This window comes from Oncorhynchus mykiss, chromosome 30 (assembly GCF_057628025.1).
Source record: "Oncorhynchus mykiss isolate SJ-2025 chromosome 30, ASM5762802v1, whole genome shotgun sequence".
NCBI classification, from domain to species: domain Eukaryota; kingdom Metazoa; phylum Chordata; class Actinopteri; order Salmoniformes; family Salmonidae; genus Oncorhynchus; species Oncorhynchus mykiss.
The window spans coordinates 8632148-8658340 of record NC_143051.1 but is presented as its reverse complement, the minus strand read 5'-3'; the positions used below and the strand labels follow the sequence as shown (position 1 = coordinate 8658340).

The window sequence follows — 26193 nt, the reverse complement described above, 5'->3', positions numbered from 1 at the left end:
TTCAACATCGCCATGAAGTTAAGAAAGACAAACAACATAAGCCAGTCAATAACTGAGATCCCATTAACGCAATGCATGACATGTTGGTGAAAGGTTAGCCACTACACTAGTGACCGTAAGTTATTATTGTACTGAGTTAGACATAGAACTATGTCAATGGGCTGGCACTTCCCTTACAGAGGTGGGTCTGTTTGGCATATAGAAAGACATCACTTTATCACTCATATCAGACTCAGGCGGCCGTAGGGGCACCCCTCACCCCTCGTTCCACCAGGCAGGGGGGATGGGTGGAGGTGTGGCGGGGAGAGAGAGGCGTGGTGGATACAGGAGGAGAGGAGGTGTAATTACATCTTTTGCATGAACTTTCGGCAGATGGGGCGGATCTCTTTGCGGATCTCTTCGCTGAACATCATGACCTGTTTCGCATGGGCGGTTCAGACGGAGTATCTCTTGGACGTCTCTGTGCATGTCTGAGGGAACGGAAAGAAAGAGATGGGAGAAGTCAGTTTTCACTCACTATAGCTGAGTAAATAATGGATGCTGCTGATTAATCAGGGGTGTATTCATTAGTGCACTGCGTAGCAAACTGTAGAAACATGTTTTTTGCAACAAAAACGAAAGTTCCTAATTGGACAAGTTCAGGTAGGTAGGTCCCTCTCCATTTCGGACGGTTTGCTTCCATTTGGTTCCTAGTAAATACACCCCGCGTCTTTTTCTGAGTGTCATTCAGATACTGTGAGGAGATCAGATGCATCAAGTTGCTCCAGCATCTTGTCACACTCGTCCAGGATGAAGTGTTTGATGTGTGGTAGGTTGAGGGTCTTGTTGCGGATCAGGGCAAGGATTCACCCTGGCGTCCCCACCACCACATGGGGACACTCCCTCTTCAACACCTCCTCAATCTTCTTTATAGACAGGCCACCAAAGAACATTGCCCCCTGGTGAGAGAAAAACAGTGGTTATTTTAATTTTAACTAGGCAAATAAGTTAAGAGCAAATTCTTATTTACAATGACGGTCTACCCCGGCCAAACCCTAACCCGGACGATGCTGGGCCAATTGTGCGCCGCCCTATGGGACTCCCAATCACAGCCGGTTGTGATTACAGCCTGGAATCGAACCAGGGTGTCTGTAGTGATGCCTCTAGCACTGAGATGCAGATCCTTAGACCACTGTGATACAGCCTGGAATCGAACCAGGGTGTCTGTAGTGACGCCTCACTGAGATGCAGAGCCTTAGACCACTGTGAGTGAGTGCAGCCTGGAATTGAACCAGGGTCTGTAGTGATGCCTCTAGCACTGAGATGCAGAGCCTTAGACCACTGTGATACAGCCTGGAATCGAACCAGGGTCTGTAGTGACGCCTCACTGAGATGCAGCCTTAGACCACTGTGATACAGCCTGGAATCGAACCAGGGTCTATAGTGACGCCTCTAGCACTGAGATGCAGAGCCTTAGACCACTGTGATGCAGCCTGGAATCGAACCAGGGTCTGTAGTGACGCCTCTAGCACTGAGATGCAGAGCCTTAGACCACTGTGATACAGCCTGGATTCGAACCAGGGTCTGTAGTGACGCCTCACTGAGATGCAGCCTTAGACCACTGTGATACAGCCTGGATTCGAACTAGGGTCTATAGTGACGCCTCTAGCACTGAGATGCAGAGCCTTAGATCACTGTGATACAGCCTGGAATCGAACCAGGGTCTGTAGTGACGCCTCTAGCACTGAGATGCAGAGCCTTAGACCACTGTGATACAGCCTGGAATCGAACCAGGGTCTGTAGTGACGCCTCTAGCACTGAGATGCAGAGCCTTAGACCACTGTGATACAGCCTGGAATCGAACCAGGGTCTGTAGTGACGCCTCACTGAGATGCAGCCTTAGACCACTGTGATACAGCCTGGATTCGAACCAGGGTCTGTAGTGACGCCTCACTGAGATGGACCACTCGGGGAGCGCAGCGGTGGCGAAACAGCGCGCTTTAAAAACAAGTCTTTATTTTAAAACAGTTTGCTATTCCGTTAGCCGGCACCTCTACCAACGATGTGGAGTTTGGGTCAGCTTCTGCTTTTTTACTGAAACACTGCAGCTCTTATCAAGACTTAAGGTTTTAAAGGGTGTAGATAAACATTGTATACCTTGATAGTCGGCATGGAGAATCTCTCAAGACTCAAGACTTGTTGATCTGAAACGCCAGCTCTCAGGTGTGACACGTCACCAGCACAGGACACCTAAACAAAGAGAGAAGTGGCCAAGGTGGGTAGTTTAATTCATTAGAAAGCTTAGTACTTCACATATACTAATGGGCTGACGGACCGAGACAATGACAACAACAACACTAGCTCTATAAACAGTACAGATGACAACAACAACACTAGTTCTATAAACAGTCCAGATGACAACAACAACACTAGTTCTATAAACAGTCCAGATGACAACAACAACAACAATTATCAACTAAGTGATTTAAATCAAAAACACCTTAAAAAGGGATACTTTGGGATGATCTACTTCCCCAGAGTCAGGTGAACTTGTGGATACCATTTGTATATCTCTGTGTTGAGTATGAAGGAAGTTAAGAGGTAGTTTCACGAGTCAATGCTAACTAGCATTAGCACAAGGACTAGAAGTCTATGGGTATCTGCTAGAGTCACGAGTCAATGCTAACTAGCATTAGCACAAGGACTAGAAGTCTATGGGTATCTGCTAGAGTCACGAGTCAATGCTAACTAGCATTAGCACAAGGACTAGAAGTCTATGGGTATCTGCTAGAGTCACGAGTCAATGCTAACTAGCATTAGCACAAGGACTAGAAGTCTATGGGTATCTGCTAGGATGCCTGAAGTATCCCTTCAAGGAAAATCATTGATGCTATTACTTCCTGATCACTTGCAGATTATAGTTTGACAGTTTATATGATTAATGACACTGTGGTTTGAAGATTTCAGTGTAGGCTTATTGTATTAGCCAGTGAATGGCTGACCCCTGCAGCTCTTCAACAGGAATGCCTTCACTAGGAACCAAACGATACGAAACGGGAAGGAACTGACCTGAACTTGCCTAATAAGAACTGCTAGTTTTCGTTGCAAAACGTCTTGCTTCGCGGTGCACTAATGAATACCCCAGTGTGTTGTGTTTTAAAAGCCCGTAGAGACTACAACCGTCTGGTTCTACTCACCCTCAGAGAGATGCTCAAAGCCACAGTCCACTATAGCCCTCAGCAGTTCTGGCTTCAGCAGGAAGTCTCTAAATCCAGAGGAATGGATGGACACAAAGGATCCCTACACACGCTCCTTCTTAATGGACAGAATATCCCCTCCTGACCGATGTCCCACCGCATCCACATCATCTCCACGTCCTGCCGGGAGAGAGAGAGTGAGATAAACATGTCCTGCCAGGAGAGAGAGAGAGAGAGAGTGAGATAAACATGTCCTGCCGGGAGAGAGAGAGAGAGAGAGAGTGAGATAAACATGTCCTGCCGGGAGAGAGAGAGAGAGAGAGAGAGAGAGCGTGATAAACATGTCCTGCCGAGAGAGAGAGAGAGAGTGTGATAAACATGTCCTGCCGGGAGAGAGAGAGAGAGAGAGTGTGATAAACATGTCCTGCCGGGAGAGAGAGAGAGAGAGAGTGAGATAAACATGTCCTGCCGGGAGAGAGAGAGGGAGAGAGTGTGATAAACATGTCCTGCCGGGAGAGAGAGAGAGAGAGAGAGTGTGATAAACATGTCCTGCCGGGAGAGAGAGAGAGAGAGAGTGTGATAAACATGTCCTGCGGGGGAAAGAGGAAGGTGGGGAGTCCTGTCGGTTGGCCCCATCAACCTGTCAGTACATGACAAGGAGACACTTCCATCTTATACAGACATGAAATGCGCCCATCATAGTGCAAGATGCGTAAAGGGACACTTCAGGATTTTGGCAATGAAGCCCTTTATCTACTTCCCCAGAGTCTGATGATCTCTTGGATACCAAGTGGTTGGAAATACCGCTCTGCGCTCACAGGTATTGAAACCAAACCATACGGATTTGAATAAAACGTATTTGAATAATCATGAAAATAGGCCACGTCATATAAATACTAAATAGGTCAGGAGCCAGACAAGGAGCCTAAATGAATTATTTAGGTTATATTATTTATATTATTTCAAGCCTATAAAGAAATAGAATAATCGCATCTGCGAGTGCGAACCTATAGGCTGATAGGGACAAAGTTTTCAGCATTTAAACAACATTTCATTTTGTTAAATCATTACAGAATAAATACAAAATGCCTTTGTAAGTTCAAACCCCCCGAGCTGACAAGGTACAAATCTGTCGTTCTGCCCCTGAACAAGGCAGTTAACCCACTGTTCCTAGACCAGTTAACCCACTGTTCCTAGGCCGTCATTGAAAATAAGAATTTGTTCTTAACTGACTTGCCTAGTTAAATAAAGATAAAATAAATAAAATAAAAATATGTATGTATATATATATGTGTATATGTGTGTATATATATATACAGTGCCTTGCGAAAGTATTCGGCCCCCTTGAACTTAGCGACCTTTTGCCACATTTCAGGCTTCAAACATAAAGATATAAAACTGTATTTTTTTTGTGAAGAATCAACAACAAGTGGGACACAATCATGAAGTGGAACGACATTTATTGGATATTTCAAACTTTTTTAACAAATCAAAAACTGAAAAATTGGGCGTGCAAAATTATTCAGCCCCCTTAAGTTAATACTTTGTAGCGCCACCTTTTGCTGCGATTACAGCTGTAAGTCGCTTGGGGTATGTCTCTATCAGTTTTGCACATCGAGAGACTGACATTTTTTCCCATTCCTCCTTGCAAAACAGCTCGAGCTCAGTGAGGTTGGATGGAGAGCATTTGTGAACAGCAGTTTTCAGTTCTTTCCACAGATTCTCGATTGGATTCAGGTCTGGACTTTGACTTGGCCATTCTAACACCTGGATATGTTTATTTTTGAACCATTCCATTGTAGATTTTGCTTTATGTTTTGGATCATTGTCTTGTTGGAAGACAAATCTCCGTCCCAGTCTCAGGTCTTTTGCAGACTCCATCAGGTTTTCTTCCAGAATGGTCCTGTATTTGGCTCCATCCATCTTCCCATCAATTTTAACCATCCTCCCTGTCCCTGCTGAAGAAAAGCAGGCCCAAACCATGATGCTGCCACCACCATGTTTGACAGTGGGGATGGTGTGTTCAGCTGTGTTGCTTTTACGCCAAACATAACGTTTTGCATTGTTGCCAAAAAGTTCCATTTTGGTTTCATCTGACCAGAGCACCTTCTTCCACATGTTTGGTGTGTCTCCCAGGTGGCTTGTGGCAAACTTTAAACAACACTTTTTATGGATATCTTTAAGAAATGGCTTTCTTCTTGCCACTCTTCCATAAAGGCCAGATTTGTGCAATATACGACTGATTGTTGTCCTATGGACAGAGTCTCCCACCTCAGCTGTAGATCTCTGCAGTTCATCCAGAGTGATCATGGGCCTCTTGGCTGCATCTCTGATCAGTCTTCTCCTTGTATGAGCTGAAAGTTTAGATGGACGGCCAGGTCTTGGTAGATTTGCAGTGGTCTGATACTCCTTCCATTTCAATATTATCGCTTGCACAGTGCTCCTTGGGATGTTTAAAGCTTGGGAAATCTTTTTGTATCCAAATCCGGCTTTAAACTTCTTCACAACAGTATCTCGGACCTGCCTGGTGTGTTCCTTGTTCTTCATGATGCTCTCTGCGCTTTTAACGGACCTCTGAGACTATCACAGTGCAGGTGCATTTATACGGAGACTTGATTACACACAGGTGGATTGTATTTATCATCATTAGTCATTTAGGTCAACATTGGATAATTCAGAGATCCTCACTGAACTTCTGGAGAGAGTTTGCTGCACTGAAAGTAAAGGGGCTGAATAATTTTGCACGCCCAATTTTTCAGTTTTTGATTTGTTAAAAAAGTTTGAAATATCCAATAAATGTCGTTCCACTTCATGATTGTGTCCCACTTGTTGTTGATTCTTCACAAAAAAATACAGTTTTATATCTTTATGTTTGAAGCCTGAAATGTGGCAAAAGGTCGCAAAGTTCAAGGGGGCCGAATACTTTCGCAAGGCACTGTATATGTATATGTATGTATATATATGTATGTATATATATGTATATGTATGTATATATATGTATATGTATGTATATATATGTATGTATATATATGTATATGTATGTATATATATGAATATGTATGTATATATATATGTATATGTATGTATATATATGTATATGTATATACATATATATATATATGTATATATATATATAGATGTGTATATGTGTGTATATATATGTATATGTATGTATATATATATGTATGTATATATATATGTATATGTATATATATATGTATGTATATATATATGTATATGTATGTATATATATGTATATGTATATACATATATATATGTATATGTATGCATGTATATGTATGTATATATATGTATATATATATAGATGTGTATATGTGTGTATATATATGTATATGTATGCATGTATATATATATATATATATGTGTATATGTGTGTATATATATGTATATGTGTATGTATATATGTGTCATCGGCACAAACAGATCTGGGATCAGGGATGTATTCATTAGTCCCATAAAGCTGCTAAATATTTTGCAACAGAATAAGCGTTTTGCAACGGAATCCGACTAATGAATACACCCCTGGCTAGATAACTATTCTCACAAAGACAAACAAGTAGTCGTCATAATATTGTCTCCTTTGTCATCACAAGTATGGGACCCTTGATATAACCGTTTTTTTTTTTGTGTGTGTATTTTTCAGGCCAAGAGGTCGTCTTTAGTATTTTTCAGGTCAAGAGGTCAAGTCTTTAGTTGTCTTTAACCCTTTAGAACTGTCCACTGTTGCTGTGGAGGTGGAGGACTCAGAACTCGTGATGGAAATTGGTTGAGTGGTAATTGGCTGTGGTAAGAATTCACCTATAAAGTTCCTAAAGTGATCAATAAACTACCAAATGAGACATTTTAGTGTAATAGTACACTCCTGCAGGTGTATTCAAAGCTGGACCCCAAAGACAGTTCCACTTCTGATTTTCATTCATCCCCTCTAATCGGGGACACATTTTTAATCATCAGGTAGAACAGAAAAACAGCAGTACTCCGGACCTCCGTGCTCAGATTTGAATTCCACTGTATCAATGTCTTCTCTCTGACCTCCTCAAACTCAAGATTGAAAGGCGCTGCTCTCACTGCAATAAAGAAGGGATGGTTTATCACACCAGACAAATGAGATATGCAGATGAAGGACAGGCTGTCTTCTACAGGTAATGTAGAATGTACACACCCGTTACATCTCACTCAAAGCACCAATTCACCAAGGATATTCTGAGCCGTTCTCACCTCCAGATTCATCAATCTATTCAATTTTTATGTTGTCCTGCACCACAATGTGACGAGCACTTACCCAATAAACTGTACATATTCTAAATGTTTACTCGTGAGCGAGTGGATATGCTACTTTTTCTGATTTGATTTGTACAGATAAAGAGAAAAGGGACCCCTGAGAAGAGATTGGGATGCTTCCCCATTCTCCTGGACCTCCTTCAATATTCTTCTCCTTTCTTTCGTCTGTAAACAAGAATGCGTTTGATCAATGTAATGCGAACTTGAGATCGTATTGGCGAAAACACAATTGTTATGCTATTCATTGCCCTTCATTACTCGTAATGAGGCTTAGGCTAACCGCTCTGCGGTGCTAAGCATTTTAATGCCTTTGCCACATCAGTTGGATTGCAGCCGCAGGATTTTGAATGAGATTCGAATACTGATTTTTCAAGTGTGATTTTTGCATTTAAAACATGTCTTTTTAACATGTTTCGTGTTGCTTTTATCCTTTCCCTTCTACATTTTGCCAACGCTGTCAGGTAATGACAGTGAATTTATCTAAACAACCTACTTCATGTTTACAAATGTATAAATGAGCAATTATTGTCATCTTTATTTATAAAAAATAAAATACTACATTTACATTTCACTGTGGCGTTGACCGCAGCAAAAGGAGTTGCGCCAATCAGAACGCTCCTTCTGGATGTCTGAATCACGTGATCATCCAACATGGCTTCTATTCACTTGCTGAGAAAATGAAGATGCTGAACATTTCTGAATTTATTAGTTTATAGGAATTATTTTGGACCTTTCCGATACCCAATCACAAGGTAAACAATACAATGACGATGTACATGGTTGATTACACTTTCTGTCTCACTTTAAAATGCTCCATTCCATCCTCGTTAGCTTGCTAGCTAAGCTTGTATTCTTCAGATTGTGTCATTATGTTAGCCATAGAAGAAACACATTTAATTCTTACTATAGTTGTCATGTTGCATCTTTTTTTAAACATGTTTTTGTCGTCTGTAGAAGATGAAGCTGCGCGTTCAGTTACAATGCAAGAACCTCCATGAGTATCTGAAAGAGTTGAGCCCTGAGATCTTAGACCGCTTGTACAATCATCCGGCCACATGTCTGGCTGTCTACAGGTACAGGATCAGTCCATTTAAACAATACTGTTAAAGTAACAGTAAAATATGACATGTACAAGTCCTGCTATTTGCTATGGTTTATTACACAATTGATCTGTAATGTACATAATACCGTGTGCTATTATTTAATGACATATATGGAACAGAACACAGGTTGTCTACACTTTTTTTGTTTCACCTTGTAACATATAAACTCAGCAAAAAAAAAGAAACGTCCCTTTTTCAGGACCCTGTCTTTCAAAGATAATTAAAAATCAAAATAACTTCACAGATCTTCATTGTAAAGGGTTTAAACACTGTTTCCCATGCTTGTTCAATAAACCATAAACAATTAATGAACATGCACCTGTGGAACGGTTGTCAAGACACTAACAGCTTACAGACGGTAGGCAATTAAGGTCACAGATATGAAAACGTAGGACACTAAAGAGGCCTTTCAACTGACTATGAAACACACCAAAAGAAAGATGCCCAGGGTCCCTGCTCATCTGTGTGAACGTGCCTTAGGCATGCTGCAAGGAGGCATGAGGACTGCAGATGTGGTCAGGGAAATAAATTGCAATGTTCATACTGTGAGACGCCCAAGGTAGCGCTACAGGGAGACAGGGCGGACAGCTGGTCGTGCTCTGTGGCCACGTGTAACAACACCTGCACTGGATCGGTACATCCGAACATCACACCTGTGGGACAGGTACAGGATGGCAACAACAACTACCCGAGTTACACCAGGAACGCACAATCCCTCCATCAGTGCTCAGACTTTCCGCAATAGGCTGAGAGAGGCTGGACTGAGGGCTTGTAGGCCTGTTTTAAGGCAGGTCCTCACCAGATATCACCGGCAACAACGTCACCTATGGACCCACTGTCACTGGACCAGACAGGATTGGCAAAAAGTGCTCTTCTCTGACGAGTCGTGGTTTTGTCTTACCAGGGGTGATGGTCGGATTTTCATTTTATAGTCGAAGGAATGAGCGTTACACCGAGGCCTGTACTCTGGAGTGGGATCGAGGTGGAGGGTCCGTCATGGTCTGGGGCGGTGTGTCACAGCATCATCGGACTGAGCTAGTTGTCATTGCAGGCATTCTCAACGCTGTGTGTTACAGGGAAGACATCCTCCTCCCTTATGTGGTACCCTTCCTGCAGGCTCATCCTGACATGACCCTCCAGCATGACAATGCCACCAGCCATACTGCTAATTCTGTATGTGATTTCCTGCAAGACAGGAATGTCGGTGTTCTGCCATGGCCAGCGAAGAGCCCAAATCTCAATCCCATTGAGCACTTCTGGGACCTGTTGGCTCGGAGGGTGAGGGCTATGGCCATTCCCCCCAAAACATTTCTGGGAACTTGCAGGTGCCTTGGTGGAAGAGTGGGGTAACATCTCATAGCAAGAACTGGTAAATCTGGTGCAGTCCATGAGGAGGAGATGCACTGCAGTACTTAGTATCTGGTGTGGCCACCAGCTGCATTGACTGTTACTTTTGATTTAGACCCCCCCCCCCCCTTTGTTCAGGGACACATTATTCCATTTCTGTTTGTCACATGTCTGTGGAACTTGTTCAGTTTGTGTTTCAGTTGCTGAATCTTATGTTCATACAAATATTTACACATGTTAAGTTTGCTGTAAATACACACAGTTGACATTGAGAGGACATTTTCTTTTTGCTGAGTTTACATACATGACTATAGGTATTTTGGGTATTACTGGACTCACATGCAAGGTAAATCAGGGAGTCAGTTATCTGCTTGTTTCCTTGCTTGACAGAGAGCTCCCCCCATTGGCCAAGAATTATGTAATGCGAATGCTGTTTCTAGACCAACCCCTTCCTCAGGCTGCGGTGGCTCTTTGGGTGAAAAAAGACAGTGAAAAGTAAGTCTATGAATCTGAATCATACATAGTACCTGTCCAATGCTGTATTGTAAATTCAATCAACTGCCAAGTTGTTAAATGACTGTCAGTAAAACTTCAGTTTCTGTAGTTTGTGTTCTAAAATTGCCTGATTTTCTTATTTTCCTTCAGGGACCATGATCAGTGTGTCTCTGTGCTGTCTGGTCTCAGACTATGGCACAGCCAGCAGCTGCAGGGAGGCCTGCAGGGAAACATTCTGAACCCCGTATTCAAAGACAACCTGAGAATAGCATTATTAGGAGGGTAAGTCAACTCTTTCATTTGTAAGATATTTAGTATCTACAATACATATTGGGGTTTAATATGCTAGCAGTAGAACTACCAAAGCTAAAATTTGGTGAACATGTCTTTCATAAGGCTCCTCCCCTTCCTGTTCCTCCACCTCCTCCTCCTCCACTACCTACTCTTCCACTACCACCTCATCTTCCACCACGTCCTCTTCCTCCTCTCTCTCCTCCTCCTCTCAGGGGTAAGTCGTGGGCAGACCAGGGTGACAGTCTTGGTCCTGACAGACATGCCCGTGACGTGGAGAGTCTGGATAAGTATGCTTTGGAGCGCTGGGAGGTGGTTCTCCACTTCATGGTGGGCTGTCCCAGTGCTGCAGTCAGCCAGGACCTGTCCCAGCTCCTCATTCAGGCTGGCCTCATGAGAACGTAGGTACCACCTCACTGAGGGACCGCTATGAAGTCAATGTTAAACACATACACTCTTTGTTTCTTGTCATTTTGTATTTTTTGTCACAATTTTTACCTACATTATTTTTGTGTTAATGTGTTTGGGATTTTCACTTTCAATTGTTCTGTTTTCCATGTGTATATATATATCTTTTTTTTTACCCCATCACAATATTATTTCTAAATCCCTCTGTTCCTCTCTAAATCCCTCTGTTCCTCTCTAAATCCCTCTGTTCCTCTCTAAATCCCTCTGTTCCTCTCTAAATCCCTCTGTTCCTCTCTAAATCCCTCTGTTCCTCTCTAAATCCATCTGTTCCTCTCTAAATCACTCTGTTCCTCTCTTTTCTATCCTCTTTCTCATGTATCCTACACCTCTTCCCCTCCTCCAGTGAGGCTGGAGATGCTCCCTGTATCACCTCAGCTGGTTTCCAGTTCCTCCTCCTGGACACAGCCTCTCAGCTCTGGTACTTCACCCTACAGTATCTCAACACGGCACAGGTAGGTCGTCAGGCGCACAGAGGCGCACAGAGGCGCACAGAGGCGCACAGAGGCGCACAGAGGCGCACAGAGGCGCACAGACAGACTTCTCTCCCAGTATTATGTACTCTTTCTTGTCCTTCTCATCTTTCAGACTCGTGGAATGGACTTGGTGGAGATTCTGTCCTTCTTGTTCCAGCTCAGTTTCTCGACTCTAGGCAGGGTGAGTCTTGTAGTACTGAAATTTCAGCTGCCTGGCGACTTACCTGCATTCCATGCAGAACACTCAACTTCAACCACTGATGGATTTCTACACCGTATGGACGTGATGTCGCGTCGGTCATGTCAAAAATATTTCGTAGTCACTTTGGATTATTAAATCATGGAATATTCTGTTTATATTCTCTTATCGACTGATGTTGTCACCCTTGTCCTGTGCCCCAGGACTACTCAGTGGAGGGGATGAGTGAATCTCTGCTCACCTTTCTACAGCACCTGAGGGAGTTCGGCCTCGTCTTCCAGAGAAAGGTGAGATATGGTGAAGGAGAAATAGCAAAGTAGCTACAATTTGTAGTGGACAGTAATATTTGGCGTGTGTGTATGTATAAATAAATGCCTCACATGTGATTCGTAATAAGACTAAGCAATTAGCCTATTAAAATGTTTCTCTGACTCCATAAACATCATTTTTAAATATACAAGCAAGCATTAGGCAACGAGTTGACGTTGACTAGCAAGAATTGGTTTGAGAATTATCTATATAAAAAAAAACAATATTTAATTACTTTGTGAAATGAATGGATTCACATACAAAGGCATAAATCTTAAGTTATACAAAGCATTAACTATCATTACAAGACTATATTATACCATATTATACCATATTATACCATATTATTCCATATTATACCATATTATTCCATATTATACCATATTATTCCATATTATACCATATTATTCCATATTATACCATATTATTCCATATTATACCATATTATACCATATTATACCATATTATACCATATTATTCCATATTATTCCATATTATACCATATTATACCATATTATTCCATATTATTCCATATTATTCCATATTATACCATATTATTCCATATTATTCCATATTATTCCATATTATACCATATTATACCATATTATTCCATATTATACCATATTATTCCATATTATACCATATTATTCCATATTATACCATATTATACCATATTATACCATATTATTCCATATTATTCCATATTATTCCATATTATACCATATTATACCATATTATTCCATATTATTCCATATTATTCCATATTATACCATATTATTCCATATTATACCATATTATACCATATTATTCCATATTATTCCATATTATACCATATTATACCATATTATTCCATATTATTCCATATTATACCATATTATTCCATATTATACCATATTATACCATATTATACCATATTATTCCATATTATACCATATTATACCATATTATTCCATATTATTCCATATTATACCATATTATACCATATTATACCATATTATTCCATATTATACCATATTATACCATATTATTCCATATTATTCCATATTATTCCATATTATTCCATATTATACCATATTATTCCATATTATTCCATATTATTCCATATTATACCATATTATTCCATATTATACCATATTATACCATATTATTCCATATTATTCCATATTATACCATATTATACCATATTATACCATATTATTCCATATTATTCCATATTATACCATATTATTCCATATTATACCATATTATACCATATTATTCCATATTATTCCATATTATACCATATTATACCATATTATTCCATATTATACCATATTATACCATATTATTCCATATTATACCATATTATTCCATATTATACCATATTATTCCATATTATTCCATATTATACCATATTATTCCATATTATTCCATATTATTCCATATTATACCATATTATTCCATATTATACCATATTATACCATATTATACCATATTATACCATATTATTCCATATTATACCATATTATTCCATATTATACCATATTATACCATATTATACCATATTATTCCATATTATTCCATATTATTCCATATTATACCATATTATTCCATATTATACCATATTATTCCATATTATACCATATTATACCATATTATTCCATATTATACCATATTATTCCATATTATACCATATTATTCCATATTATACCATATTATACCATATTATTCCATATTATACCATATTATTCCATATTATACCATATTATACCATATTATTCCATATTATACCATATTATTCCATATTATACCATATTATTCCATATTATACCATATTATTCCATATTATACCATATTATTCCATATTATACCATATTATTCCATATTATTCCATATTATACCATATTATACCATATTATACCATATTATTCCATATTATACCATATTATTCCATATTATACCATATTATACCATATTATTCCATATTATACCATATTATTCCATATTATACCATATTATACCATATTATTCCATATTATACCATATTATTCCATATTATACCATATTATTCCATATTATACCATATTATTCCATATTATACCATATTATTCCATATTATACCATATTATTCCATATTATTCCATATTATACCATATTATTCCATATTATACCATATTATTCCATATTATTCCATATTATTCCATATTATACCATATTATACCATATTATTCCATATTATTCCATATTATACCATATTATTCCATATTATACCATATTATACCATATTATTCCATATTATACCATATTATACCATATTATTCCATATTATACCATATTATTCCATATTATACCATATTATACCATATTATACCATATTATACCATATTATTCCATATTATACCATATTATTCCATATTATTCCATATTATACCATATTATACCATATTATTCCATATTATTCCATATTATTCCATATTATTCCATATTATACCATATTATTCCATATTATACCATATTATTCCATATTATACCATATTATTCCATATTATTCCATATTATACCATATTATACCATATTATTCCATATTATACCATATTATACCATATTATACCATATTATTCCATATTATACCATATTATTCCATATTATACCATATTATTCCATATTATTCCATATTATACCATATTATACCATATTATTCCATATTATACCATATTATACCATATTATTCCATATTATTCCATATTATTCCATATTATACCATATTATACCATATTATACCATATTATACCATATTATTCCATATTATACCATATTATACCATATTATACCATATTATTCCATATTATACCATATTATACCATATTATACCATATTATTCCATATTATACCATATTATTCCATATTATACCATATTATTCCATATTATTCCATATTATTCCATATTATACCATATTATACCATATTATACCATATTATTCCATATTATACCATATTATACCATATTATTCCATATTATTCCATATTATTCCATATTATTCCATATTATACCATATTATTCCATATTATACCATATTATACCATATTATACCATATTATTCCATATTATTCCATATTATACCATATTATACCATATTATTCCATATTATTCCATATTATTCCATATTATTCCATATTATACCATATTATTCCATATTATTCCATATTATTCCATATTATACCATATTATACCATATTATTCCATATTATACCATATTATACCATATTATTCCATATTATACCATATTATACCATATTATACCATATTATTCCATATTATACCATATTATTCCATATTATTCCATATTATACCATATTATTCCATATTATTCCATATTATACCATATTATACCATATTATACCATATTATTCCATATTATTCCATATTATTCCATATTATTCCATATTATACCATATTATTCCATATTATACCATATTATTCCATATTATACCATATTATTCCATATTATACCATATTATTCCATATTATACCATATTATTCCATATTATTCCATATTATACCATATTATTCCATATTATACCATATTATACCATATTATACCATATTATTCCATATTATTCCATATTATACCATATTATTCCATATTATTCCATATTATACCATATTATACCATATTATACCATATTATACCATATTATTCCATATTATTCCATATTATACCATATTATTCCATATTATACCATATTATTCCATATTATTCCATATTATACCATATTATACCATATTATTCCATATTATTCCATATTATACCATATTATTCCATATTATACCATATTATACCATATTATTCCATATTATTCCATATTATTCCATATTATACCATATTATACCATATTATTCCATATTATACCATATTATTCCATATTATACCATATTATTCCATATTATTCCATATTATACCATATTATACCATATTATTCCATATTATACCATATTATTCCATATTATTCCATATTATACCATATTATACCATATTATTCCATATTATACCATATTATACCATATTATACCATATTATTCCATATTATTCCATATTATACCATATTATACCATATTATACCATATTATACCATATTATTCCATATTATTCCATATTATTCCATATTATACCATATTATACCATATTATACCATATTATACCATATTATTCCATATTATACCATATTATACCATATTATACCATATTATTCCATATTATTCCATATTATACCATATTATTCCATATTATTCCATATTATTCCATATTATACCATATTATTCCATATTATTCCATATTATACCATATTATACCATATTATACCATATTATACCATATTATTCCATATTATACCATATTATACCATATTATTCCATATTATTCCATATTATTCCATATTATTCCATATTATACCATATTATTCCATATTATTCCATATTATTCCATATTATACCATATTATACCATATTATTCCATATTATACCATATTATACCATATTATTCCATATTATTCCATATTATACCATATTATACCATATTATTCCATATTATACCATATTATTCCATATTATTCCATATTATACCATATTATTCCATATTATACCATATTATACCATATTATACCATATTATACCATATTATTCCATATTATACCATATTATTCCATATTATACCATATTATTCCATATTATACCATATTATACCATATTATTCCATATTATACCATATTATACCATATTATTCCATATTATTCCATATTATACCATATTATACCATATTATTCCATATTATACCATATTATACCATATTATTCCATATTATACCATATTATACCATATTATACCATATTATACCATATTATTCCATATTATACCATATTATACCATATTATTCCATATTATTCCATATTATACCATATTATTCCATATTATTCCATATTATTCCATATTATTCCATATTATACCATATTATACCATATTATTCCATATTATACCATATTATACCATATTATTCCATATTATACCATATTATACCATATTATACCATATTATACCATATTATTCCATATTATACCATATTATACCATATTATACCATATTATTCCATATTATACCATATTATACCATATTATACCATATTATACCATATTATTCCATATTATACCATGTTATTCCATATTATTCCATATTATACCATATTATTCCATATTATTCCATATTATACCATATTATACCATATTATACCATATTATTCCATATTATACCATATTATACCATATTATTCCATATTATTCCATATTATACCATATTATTCCATATTATTCCATATTATTCCATATTATACCATATTATACCATATTATTCCATATTATTCCATATTATTCCATATTATACCATATTATTCCATATTATACCATATTATTCCATATTATACCATATTATACCATATTATTCCAACCATATAGATCCTAAAGTTAACTTACATGACAAAGCAGGAACAAAGAGAGGCTTACTGGGCCTAGAAGCCTAGGAAATGAGACTGGATCATACAACCTTCCTCCATGGACTGGAACCAGGATAACAGAGAGAGAGAACAAAAGGCAAAAACACAAAAGTCATCTGATAACATCTGAAGGGGTTAACCTTTTAACCCAAAACCAACCCCCATTGACCAATCAAACGATACCAAGTCTACAGTAACCTGAACACTCCCAGGCCCACTCTCCACAGAGTCATCTCATAACATCTGAAGGGGTTAACCTTTTAACCCAAAACCAACCCCCATTGACCAATCAAACGATACCAAGTCTACAGTAACCTGAACACTCCCAGGCCCACTCTCCACAGAGAGTCATCTCATAACATCTGAAGGGGTTAACCTTTTAACCCAAAACCAACCCCCATTGACCAATCAAATGATACCAAGTCTACAGTAACCTGAACACTCCCAGGCCCACTCTCCACAGAGAGTCATCTCATAACATCTGAAGGGGTTAACCTTTTAACCCAAAACCAACCCCCATTGACCAATCAAACGATACCAAGTCTACAGTAACCTGAACACTCCCAGGCCCACTCTCCACAGAGAGTCATAGCATTTTAAAGGCTTATGTGAGGGACCATTGTAAATAAGAAAGAATTGCTGAGAGGACGATAAAACCTCTGCATATTTTATTTGTATTAATTTAACCTTTTTTTTAAAAAACTAGGCAAGTCAGTTAAGAGCAAATTCTTATTTTACAATGACGGCCAACACCGGCCAAACCCGGACGACGCTGGGTCAATTGTGCGCCGCCCTATGGGACTCCCAATCACGGCCGGTTGTGATACAGCCTAGAATCGAACCAGGGTGTCTGTAGTGACGCCTCTAGCACTGAGAGGCAGTGCCTTAGACCGCTGCGCCACTCGGGAGCGCTGTAATGCTGTTTTCAAATGAATCACAATACCTTCTCCGTGTTAAAGCTTGTAGAATGTATTTATTTTTGTTATTTTTTGTACGTGCTATCAAATAAACAACCCCCCAAAAATCTGGTGGAAGAGCAAGATGTTAGGACAGACACTAATAACATGGACAGACACTAATAACATGGACAGACACTAATAACATGGACAGACACTAATAACATGGACAGACACTAATAACATGGACAGACACTAATAACATGGACAGACACTAATAACATGGACAGACACTAATAACATGGACAGACACTAATAACAAGGACAGACACTAATAACATGGACAGACACTACTAACAAGGACAGACACTAATAACAAGGACAGACACTACTAACATGGACAGACACTACTAACATGGACAGACACTACTAACAAGGACAGACACTAATAACAAGGACAGACACTACTAACATGGACAGACACTAATAACATGGACAGACACTAATAACATGGACAGACACTAATAACAAGGACAGACACTAATAACAAGGACAGACACTAATAACATGGACAGACACTACTAACAAGGACAGACACTACTAACAAGGACAGACACTACTAACAAGGACAGACACTACTAACAAGGACAGACACTAATAACATGGACAGACACTAATAACATGGACAGACACTAATAACATGGACAGACACTAATAACATGGACAGACACTAATAACATGGACAGACACTAATAACATGTTATCTCTTCTCACTGTCCTTATCACCCCTGCTCTTGTACCCCCTACCCTCTCTCTCTCTGGTCTCCTCAGAGGAAGTCTAGAAGGTACTACCCCACCAGGCTGGCCATCACTCTGTCTGCTGGCGTCTCCGCCAATTCTTCCTCCACCGCTATGGGCGCTGCCCCAGGGACTGGAGATTCAGGTTTCATCGTTGTGGAAACCAACTATCGGCTCTATGCTTATACCAGTATGTACCGTTGGAAGGTCTAGCTCTGCAGTCTGACAGTGTGGACCACAGAAACCAGAGGAACTCAAGTTTTCATTCAGATCTCCCATTGACCAATTTCAAGATTTACGCCTCAACTCTGACTTCTCTGCGTTGATCTCAATTTAGGATTCATTCCTGTGTGTAAATCCCTCTCTCATTGTTTGAGATTGTAGTATTTCATGTATTACTAATTTCCAGGTGGTATTGTATAGTCTTAACTTATTTAATTCCTGTCACTTAAAATAATGTGTTGACACTTGTTTGAATCACAGTATTTATACATAGATACAGTAATTGATGTTATTAATATATTCATAACGGAAGCATAATGTTGACTAATTAATTTAGTTATTTATCTCCTGTCTGTCAGATAACTGCTACGTACTGTTCGTTTAGTTGAAGTGTTTTCTGATTGGCTCATTCTCATATCCAGGTGGTAGTGAATTAGTGTTACGTTATTCACCTGTCTTCTCCTCCTCAGACTCTGAGCTGCAGATCGCTTTGGTGGCTCTGTTTAGTGAGTGTCTCTATCGCTTCCCTAACGTGGTGGTAGCCCAGGTTACCAGGGAGTCAGTACAGCAAGCCATCGCTAACGGCATCACCGCACAACAGGTAGGCACTCCTCACAGGAGGTAGACACTCCTCACAGCAGGTAGTCACTCCTCGCAGCAGGTAGACACTCCTCGCAGCAGGTAGGCACTCCTCGCAGCAGGTAGGCACTCCTCGCGGCAGGTAGGCACTCCTCGCGGCAGGTAGGCACTCCTCGCGGCAGGTAGGCACTCCTCGCGGCAGGTAGGCAGGTTACTTTACACTACTGAACAACATAATGGCAGCTTGGAGTTTGTCAGGTTTTGTGTTAATGGATTTCTCTGTTCAGTATATTGGAGTTCTGGTACTCACTGTTATACATGGTTGAGCTGTTTGGGAAAGTATGTATGTTTTCTGTCTCTTTCAGTCTGTGTGTGTTTTAATTGATTGTTATACTGCACATGACTTGGTGGATTGGTGCTTCTTATGTTGTGTGGGTTTTAAGTTTTTACGGTCAAGTTTTTGTGCTTTTCAGATTCTCCACTTTCTAAGGACCAGAGCACATCCTGTCATGCTCAAACAGGTACCTCCAAATATCAATCTGCTCACGCTCTCTGTCCGTCTCGCGCTCTCTGTCCGTCTCGCGCTCTCTGTCCGTCTCGCGCTCTCTGTCCGTCTCGCGCTCTCTGTCCGTCTTGCGCTCTCTGTCGCTGTCTGTCACTCTTTGTCCCTCTCGGTCTCCCTCTCTCTGTCTCATGCTGTCTTTCTCTCGCCCCCTCGTTCTCTTGCCTCTTCCTCCTCTCTGTGTTCTGTTGATTACAGTAATATCTGACTGACCTGTTTGACTCCCATGCTGGAGAGTCATTACTCCTATTTTATCCTGACATTACCATGTCAGACTAAGGTTCTGGTCCAAATGGAACGCCATTTCCTATATAGTGCACTACTTTTGACCAGAGCCCTATTCCCTATGGACCCTGGTCTAAAGTAGTACACGACATAGTGAATAGCCATTTGGGACAAAGCCTACTCCTACCTACTCTCTCTGTGTCTCTCAGAACCCAGTGCTGCCCCCCACCATCACAGACCAGATCAGACTATGGGAGCTGGAGAGAGATCGACTACAGTTTTCTGAGGGTGAGGCCGTGTGTGTGTGTTGTGTTTTAATACAAGTTTTCATGAGAAGGTTTCTCTTTTGTCATTGTGATGAATTATGTCCATCCCACCTAATGGTTGGTGAGGTCACACTCTCTCACCCAGTGTCTCTGATCTCTGGTAAGAACCGTGTGAGACGTGCCGTTGATAGGAATTCACTCACCCAGTGTCTCTGATCTCTGGTAAGAACCATGTGAGACGTGCCGTTAATAGGAATTCACTCACCCAGTGTCTCTGATCTCTGGTAAGAACCGTGTGAGACGTGCCGTTGATAGGAATTCAGTTGCTGGGGGGAAAAACAGGCCAGGCAAGACTTCAGTGCTTTGAAATGAAACCAGTATGTATCAAGTGGTTCAGAGTAGGAGTGCTTATCTAGGATCAGGTCCCCTCTATCCATGTTAATACTATTCATTTTGATCTGAAAGGCTAAACTGATCCTGGATCAGCACTCCCAGGGTTTTTTTTCTGCATAGAAACATTTAGTTTTTTCATGGCCGGGTAAGTCAAAACAGTGTCGCTGTCAGTTTCACTGACAAAATGTTTCTATGCAGAAAAAACCCCTGGGAGTGCTGATCTAGGATCAGTGTATATATTATAACGACAACTTTATTTTTTCTTCAGAAAATCATTTTCGGGATGGTAATAGGTCTTCGGTGTAAACTTAATGACTAAAATCAGATATAGTATGTAGAAAAGATAATTGACCCACAATGCCTTCAGAAAGTATTCAGACCCCTTGACTTGTTCCACATTTTGTTGTGTCACGGCCTGAATTCAAAATGGATTAAATTGATATTTTTCTTCTCACCCATCTACACACAATACCCCATAATGACAAAGTAGAAACCTTCAATTTTTGTATTTTTTTGCAAATGTATTTCTGAAGGCACTGTATATATTTTAAAATAAGATCATATTTGAGAACTAACAATCATGAGAAGAAAAGAGAAGAAGCAGTTGCTCTTGTCAAAGATGCCACCACTTCAACCCCGCTTTGATCCAGAAATATCCTGACCTACTCTGAGGTACTTTCTACTAGAGGCATGGACGATTATTTAAAATTAGGGCCGATTTCAAGTTTTCATAACAATCGGTAATCGGCATTGTTGGATGCCGATTACATTGCACTCCACGAGGAGACTGCGTGGCAGGCTGACCACTTGTTGCACTCGCGTAACAAGGAACCAAGGTAAGTTGCTAGCTAGCGTTAAACTTATCTTTATAAAAAAACAAATCTTAACGTAGTCACTAGTTAACTACACATGGTTGATGATATTACTAGTTTAACTAGCTTGTCCAGCATTGCATATAATCAATGCTGTGCCTGTTAATTTATCATCGAATCACAGCCTACTTTGCCAAACGGGTGGTGATTTAAAAAGTGCATTCGTGAAAAAAGCAGTGTCGTTGCACCAATGTACCTAACCATAAACATCAAAGCCTTTCTTAAAATCAATGCACAAGTATATGTTTTTAAATCTGCATATTTAGTTAATATTGCCTGCTAACATGAATTTATTTTAACTAGGTAAATTGTGTCACTTCTCTTGCGTTCTGTGCAAGCAGAGTCAGGGTATATGCAGCAGTTTGGGCCGCCTGGCTCGTTGCCATCTGTGTGAAGACTACGTCTTCCTAACAAAGACCGTTATTAATTTTAAATTATTATGACATAACATTGAAGGTTGTGCAATGTAACAGGAATATTTAGACTTATGGATGCCACCCGTTAGATAAAATACGGAACCGTTCCGTATTTCCCTGAACGAAAAATGTCTTATTTTCAAAATGATCGTTTACAGATTTGACCATATTAATGACCCAAGGCTCTTATTTCTGTGTGTTATTATATTATAATTAAGTCTGATTTGATATGAGAGAGAGCAGTCTGACTGAGCGATGGTAGGCAGCAGCAGGCTCGTAGCATTCATTCAAACAGCACTTTAGTGTATTTGCCAGCAGCTCTTCGTAATGCTTCAAGCATTGAGCTGTTTATGACTTCAGGCCTATCAACTGCCGAGATTAGGCTGGCAATACTAAAGTGCCTATAAGAACATCCAATAGTCAAAGGTATATTAAATACAAATGGTATAGAGAGAAATAGTCCTATAATTCCTATAATAACTACAACCTAAAACCTCTTACCTGGGAATATTGAAGACTCATGTTAAAAGGAACCACCAGCTTTCATATGTTCTCATGTTCTGAGCAAGGAACTTAAACGTTAGCTTTCTTACATGACACATATTGCACTTTTACTTTCTTCTCCGACACTGTTTTTGCATTATTTAAACCAAATTGAACATGTTTCATTATTTGAGACTAAATGTATTTTTATTTATTTATTTATATATATATATATTAAGTTACAATTCTTCATTTAGTATTGTTGTAATTGTCATTATTACAAAACATTGGCCGATTTTAATCGGTATCGTTTTTTTTTGGTCCTCCAATAATCGGTATCGGAGTTGAAAAATCATAACCTCTACTTTCTCCTGCGTTGTCCTCTAGCTACTCCGCGAGGACTTACAAAGCTGATTGATTTCTTTTGGGTTTCATTTTCTTCCCATAGTAGGATGACTGACAAGGTGGCCCGTCTCTGTAGGATTGCAATCTGTCAATACAGGCTGTGTGTGTGATGTGTGATGTGATGTGTGTGTGTGATGTGTCTGTTGGAACCTCTGCTCTCAGATGTGTTGTAATCGGTGATAGAGTATTGATGTGGGCTGCACCTTTAACCTTGCCTATAAGCTATCTGTACCTTTTCATTCTCTCTCTCTCCTCTCTCTACCTCCCTCCCTGTCTACCTCTCTGTCTGTCTCTCTGTGTCTCTGTCCATCTCAGGAGTGCTGTATAACCAGTTCCTCTCCCAGGCTGACTTTGAGGTGTTGCGGGACAGAGCTCAGGTCAGATATCTTGTTTTATTTTCTCTCTATCTCTCTCTCTCTCTCTGTCAATGAACTCACCGTTGAACATTATTGTCATGGGAGCAACATGAGATCAGAGGTGTAATTACAACCTAGGACCTTGGGGAGGGGGGGGGGGGGGGGGGGTCTAGAGACGGGGACAATACCGCTGCTTTCTTAGGGGAGCAGGATTTATGGTCATCGATGCCAGAGCAGGTAGCCTAGCGTTGGGCCAGTAACCGAGCTGGTTTGAATCCCTAAGCCGACTAGGTTTAAAAATCTGTTGACGTGCCCTTGAGCAAGGCACTTCACCCTAATGGCTTCTGTAAGTCGCTCTGTATAAGACCATCTGCTAAATGACTACAACGTGCAAGTGACTAAGTATCCCGCTTTCTCATTACATGATCTGACATTAACTGTGCACCCTTAAATTAGCCTTGCTACAATCTTCTACACATCCTCTTAACTATTTGAACTTTGTAGTTGTAGTTCAACAAGGGTAGAATTCCATTAGCATGATCAGCCTAACATCTGCGGGCCCTGTCACATGTAGCAACTGCTTGTCTGACCTTCTCTTCGTGTAATCTATTGTCTCTCAGTACAATCTAGGTTACTTTATCTTGCTCCAGCACAGACACACAGGCTACTGCCTCGGAGTGCATCCCGAATAGCACCCTGTCACCTACATAGTGAATTTGGTGCTATTTGGGATACTACCTCTGTCTTATTACTTAAACCCCCTCTCTCAATTTTAGTTCAAGGGGCCTTCTTGGCATGGGAAACATGTTAATAACATTGCCAAAGCAAGTGAAGTAGATAATATACAAAAGTGAAATAAACAATAAAAATGAACAGTAAACATTACTCTCAGAAGAATAAAGACTAAAATAATACATGTAATATTGTGTGTGTATGTATGTATATATATATATATATATATATATATACACACACACACACAGTGTTGTAACGATGCACAAATGGTTAAAGTACAAAAGGGAAAATATATGGGTTGTATTTACAATGTATTTCTCTGTCTCTGTCTCTCTCTGTCTCTCTGTCTCTCTGTCTTTCATTCTCCAGGGCCTGGGCTGTCTGGTGTGGCAGAATGTGGCTCACAGGGTGATTGTGGTGTCACCGCAGGGACACGGCGAAGTCAAGAGGTTCTGGAAACGACAGAAGAGTCACACTTGATAACAGAGGGGGAAGAAGAGAAGAACAAGGATTTTTTTATTTTATTGTATTTTTTACATGAAAGGACTTTTTTGTTGTCTTCCTTAGAGGTGACGGTTGAAGAAGGTATATGGAGAGTTCTGGATATACTGTACTGGATCTTGAATTGGACACAGCAGCGCAATGGCTGTAGCCTGGTGCCAGATCTGTTTGCGCTCTTACCTACTTTGTCATTGTCAAGCCAAACATTGTAATTCTGTAAGGAGTAAGACTGGCACCCAGGCTACAGTGACTGGTGCTGGGTAGGACAAAATGGAGAAAGCAAGTGCTTTGTCTCTGTTTTTGTTGGTGATATTGCCATTGTCTCATTTTGGGTTGGTGGGCAAATAAAATTATTTAAAGAAATGTATGACTTAGTCTGCAATACTTATGCAATACGGGGCAGAAGGTAGCGGCGGCAGGTAGCCTAGTAGTTAGAGAGTTGGGCCAGTAACCGAAAGGTTGCTAGATCGAATCCCCGAGCTGACAATAGATTACATGAAGACATGTGTCTTTCTGCCCCTGAACAGGGCAGTTAACCCACTGTTCTTAGTCCGTCATTGTAGATAAGAATTTGTTCTTAACTGACTTGCCTAGTAAAATAAAAAATAACATTTTATTTTATTACAAGCATTGAAGTTGGATGTATTTCATTGTAGAGGAAAGAGCCATGCATTTAAATGTGGGGATTTAACATGCAGGGCTAATACTATGAAATGCATTTGATGTTCTCAATGTTTTATTTGTTTTTTTAAAATGCCGTGTAATTTGATTAAATCAAACATCAATGGAACCATTTCAAAAT

General features: G+C 37.9%; 1 protein-coding gene across 1 annotated transcript; it reads left to right on the top strand.

The window, feature by feature from the left end:
- The first annotated feature begins 7134 nt into the window (after window positions 1-7134).
- gtf2h4 (general transcription factor IIH subunit 4) lies at window positions 7135-26192 on the top strand. Its single transcript, XM_036970816.2, has 15 exons — window positions 7135-7339; window positions 7557-8230; window positions 8433-8551; window positions 10319-10423; window positions 10574-10705; window positions 10930-11115; window positions 11526-11634; window positions 11768-11836; window positions 12058-12141; window positions 19410-19566; window positions 20069-20199; window positions 20651-20698; window positions 21174-21252; window positions 24115-24176; window positions 25260-26192. The coding sequence occupies exons 3-15, from the start codon at window positions 8436-8438 to the stop codon at window positions 25368-25370; spliced, it is 1389 nt and encodes a 462-aa protein (XP_036826711.1). The 5' UTR covers window positions 7135-7339; window positions 7557-8230; window positions 8433-8435; the 3' UTR covers window positions 25371-26192.
- The last annotated feature ends 1 nt before the right edge of the window (window position 26193 follows it).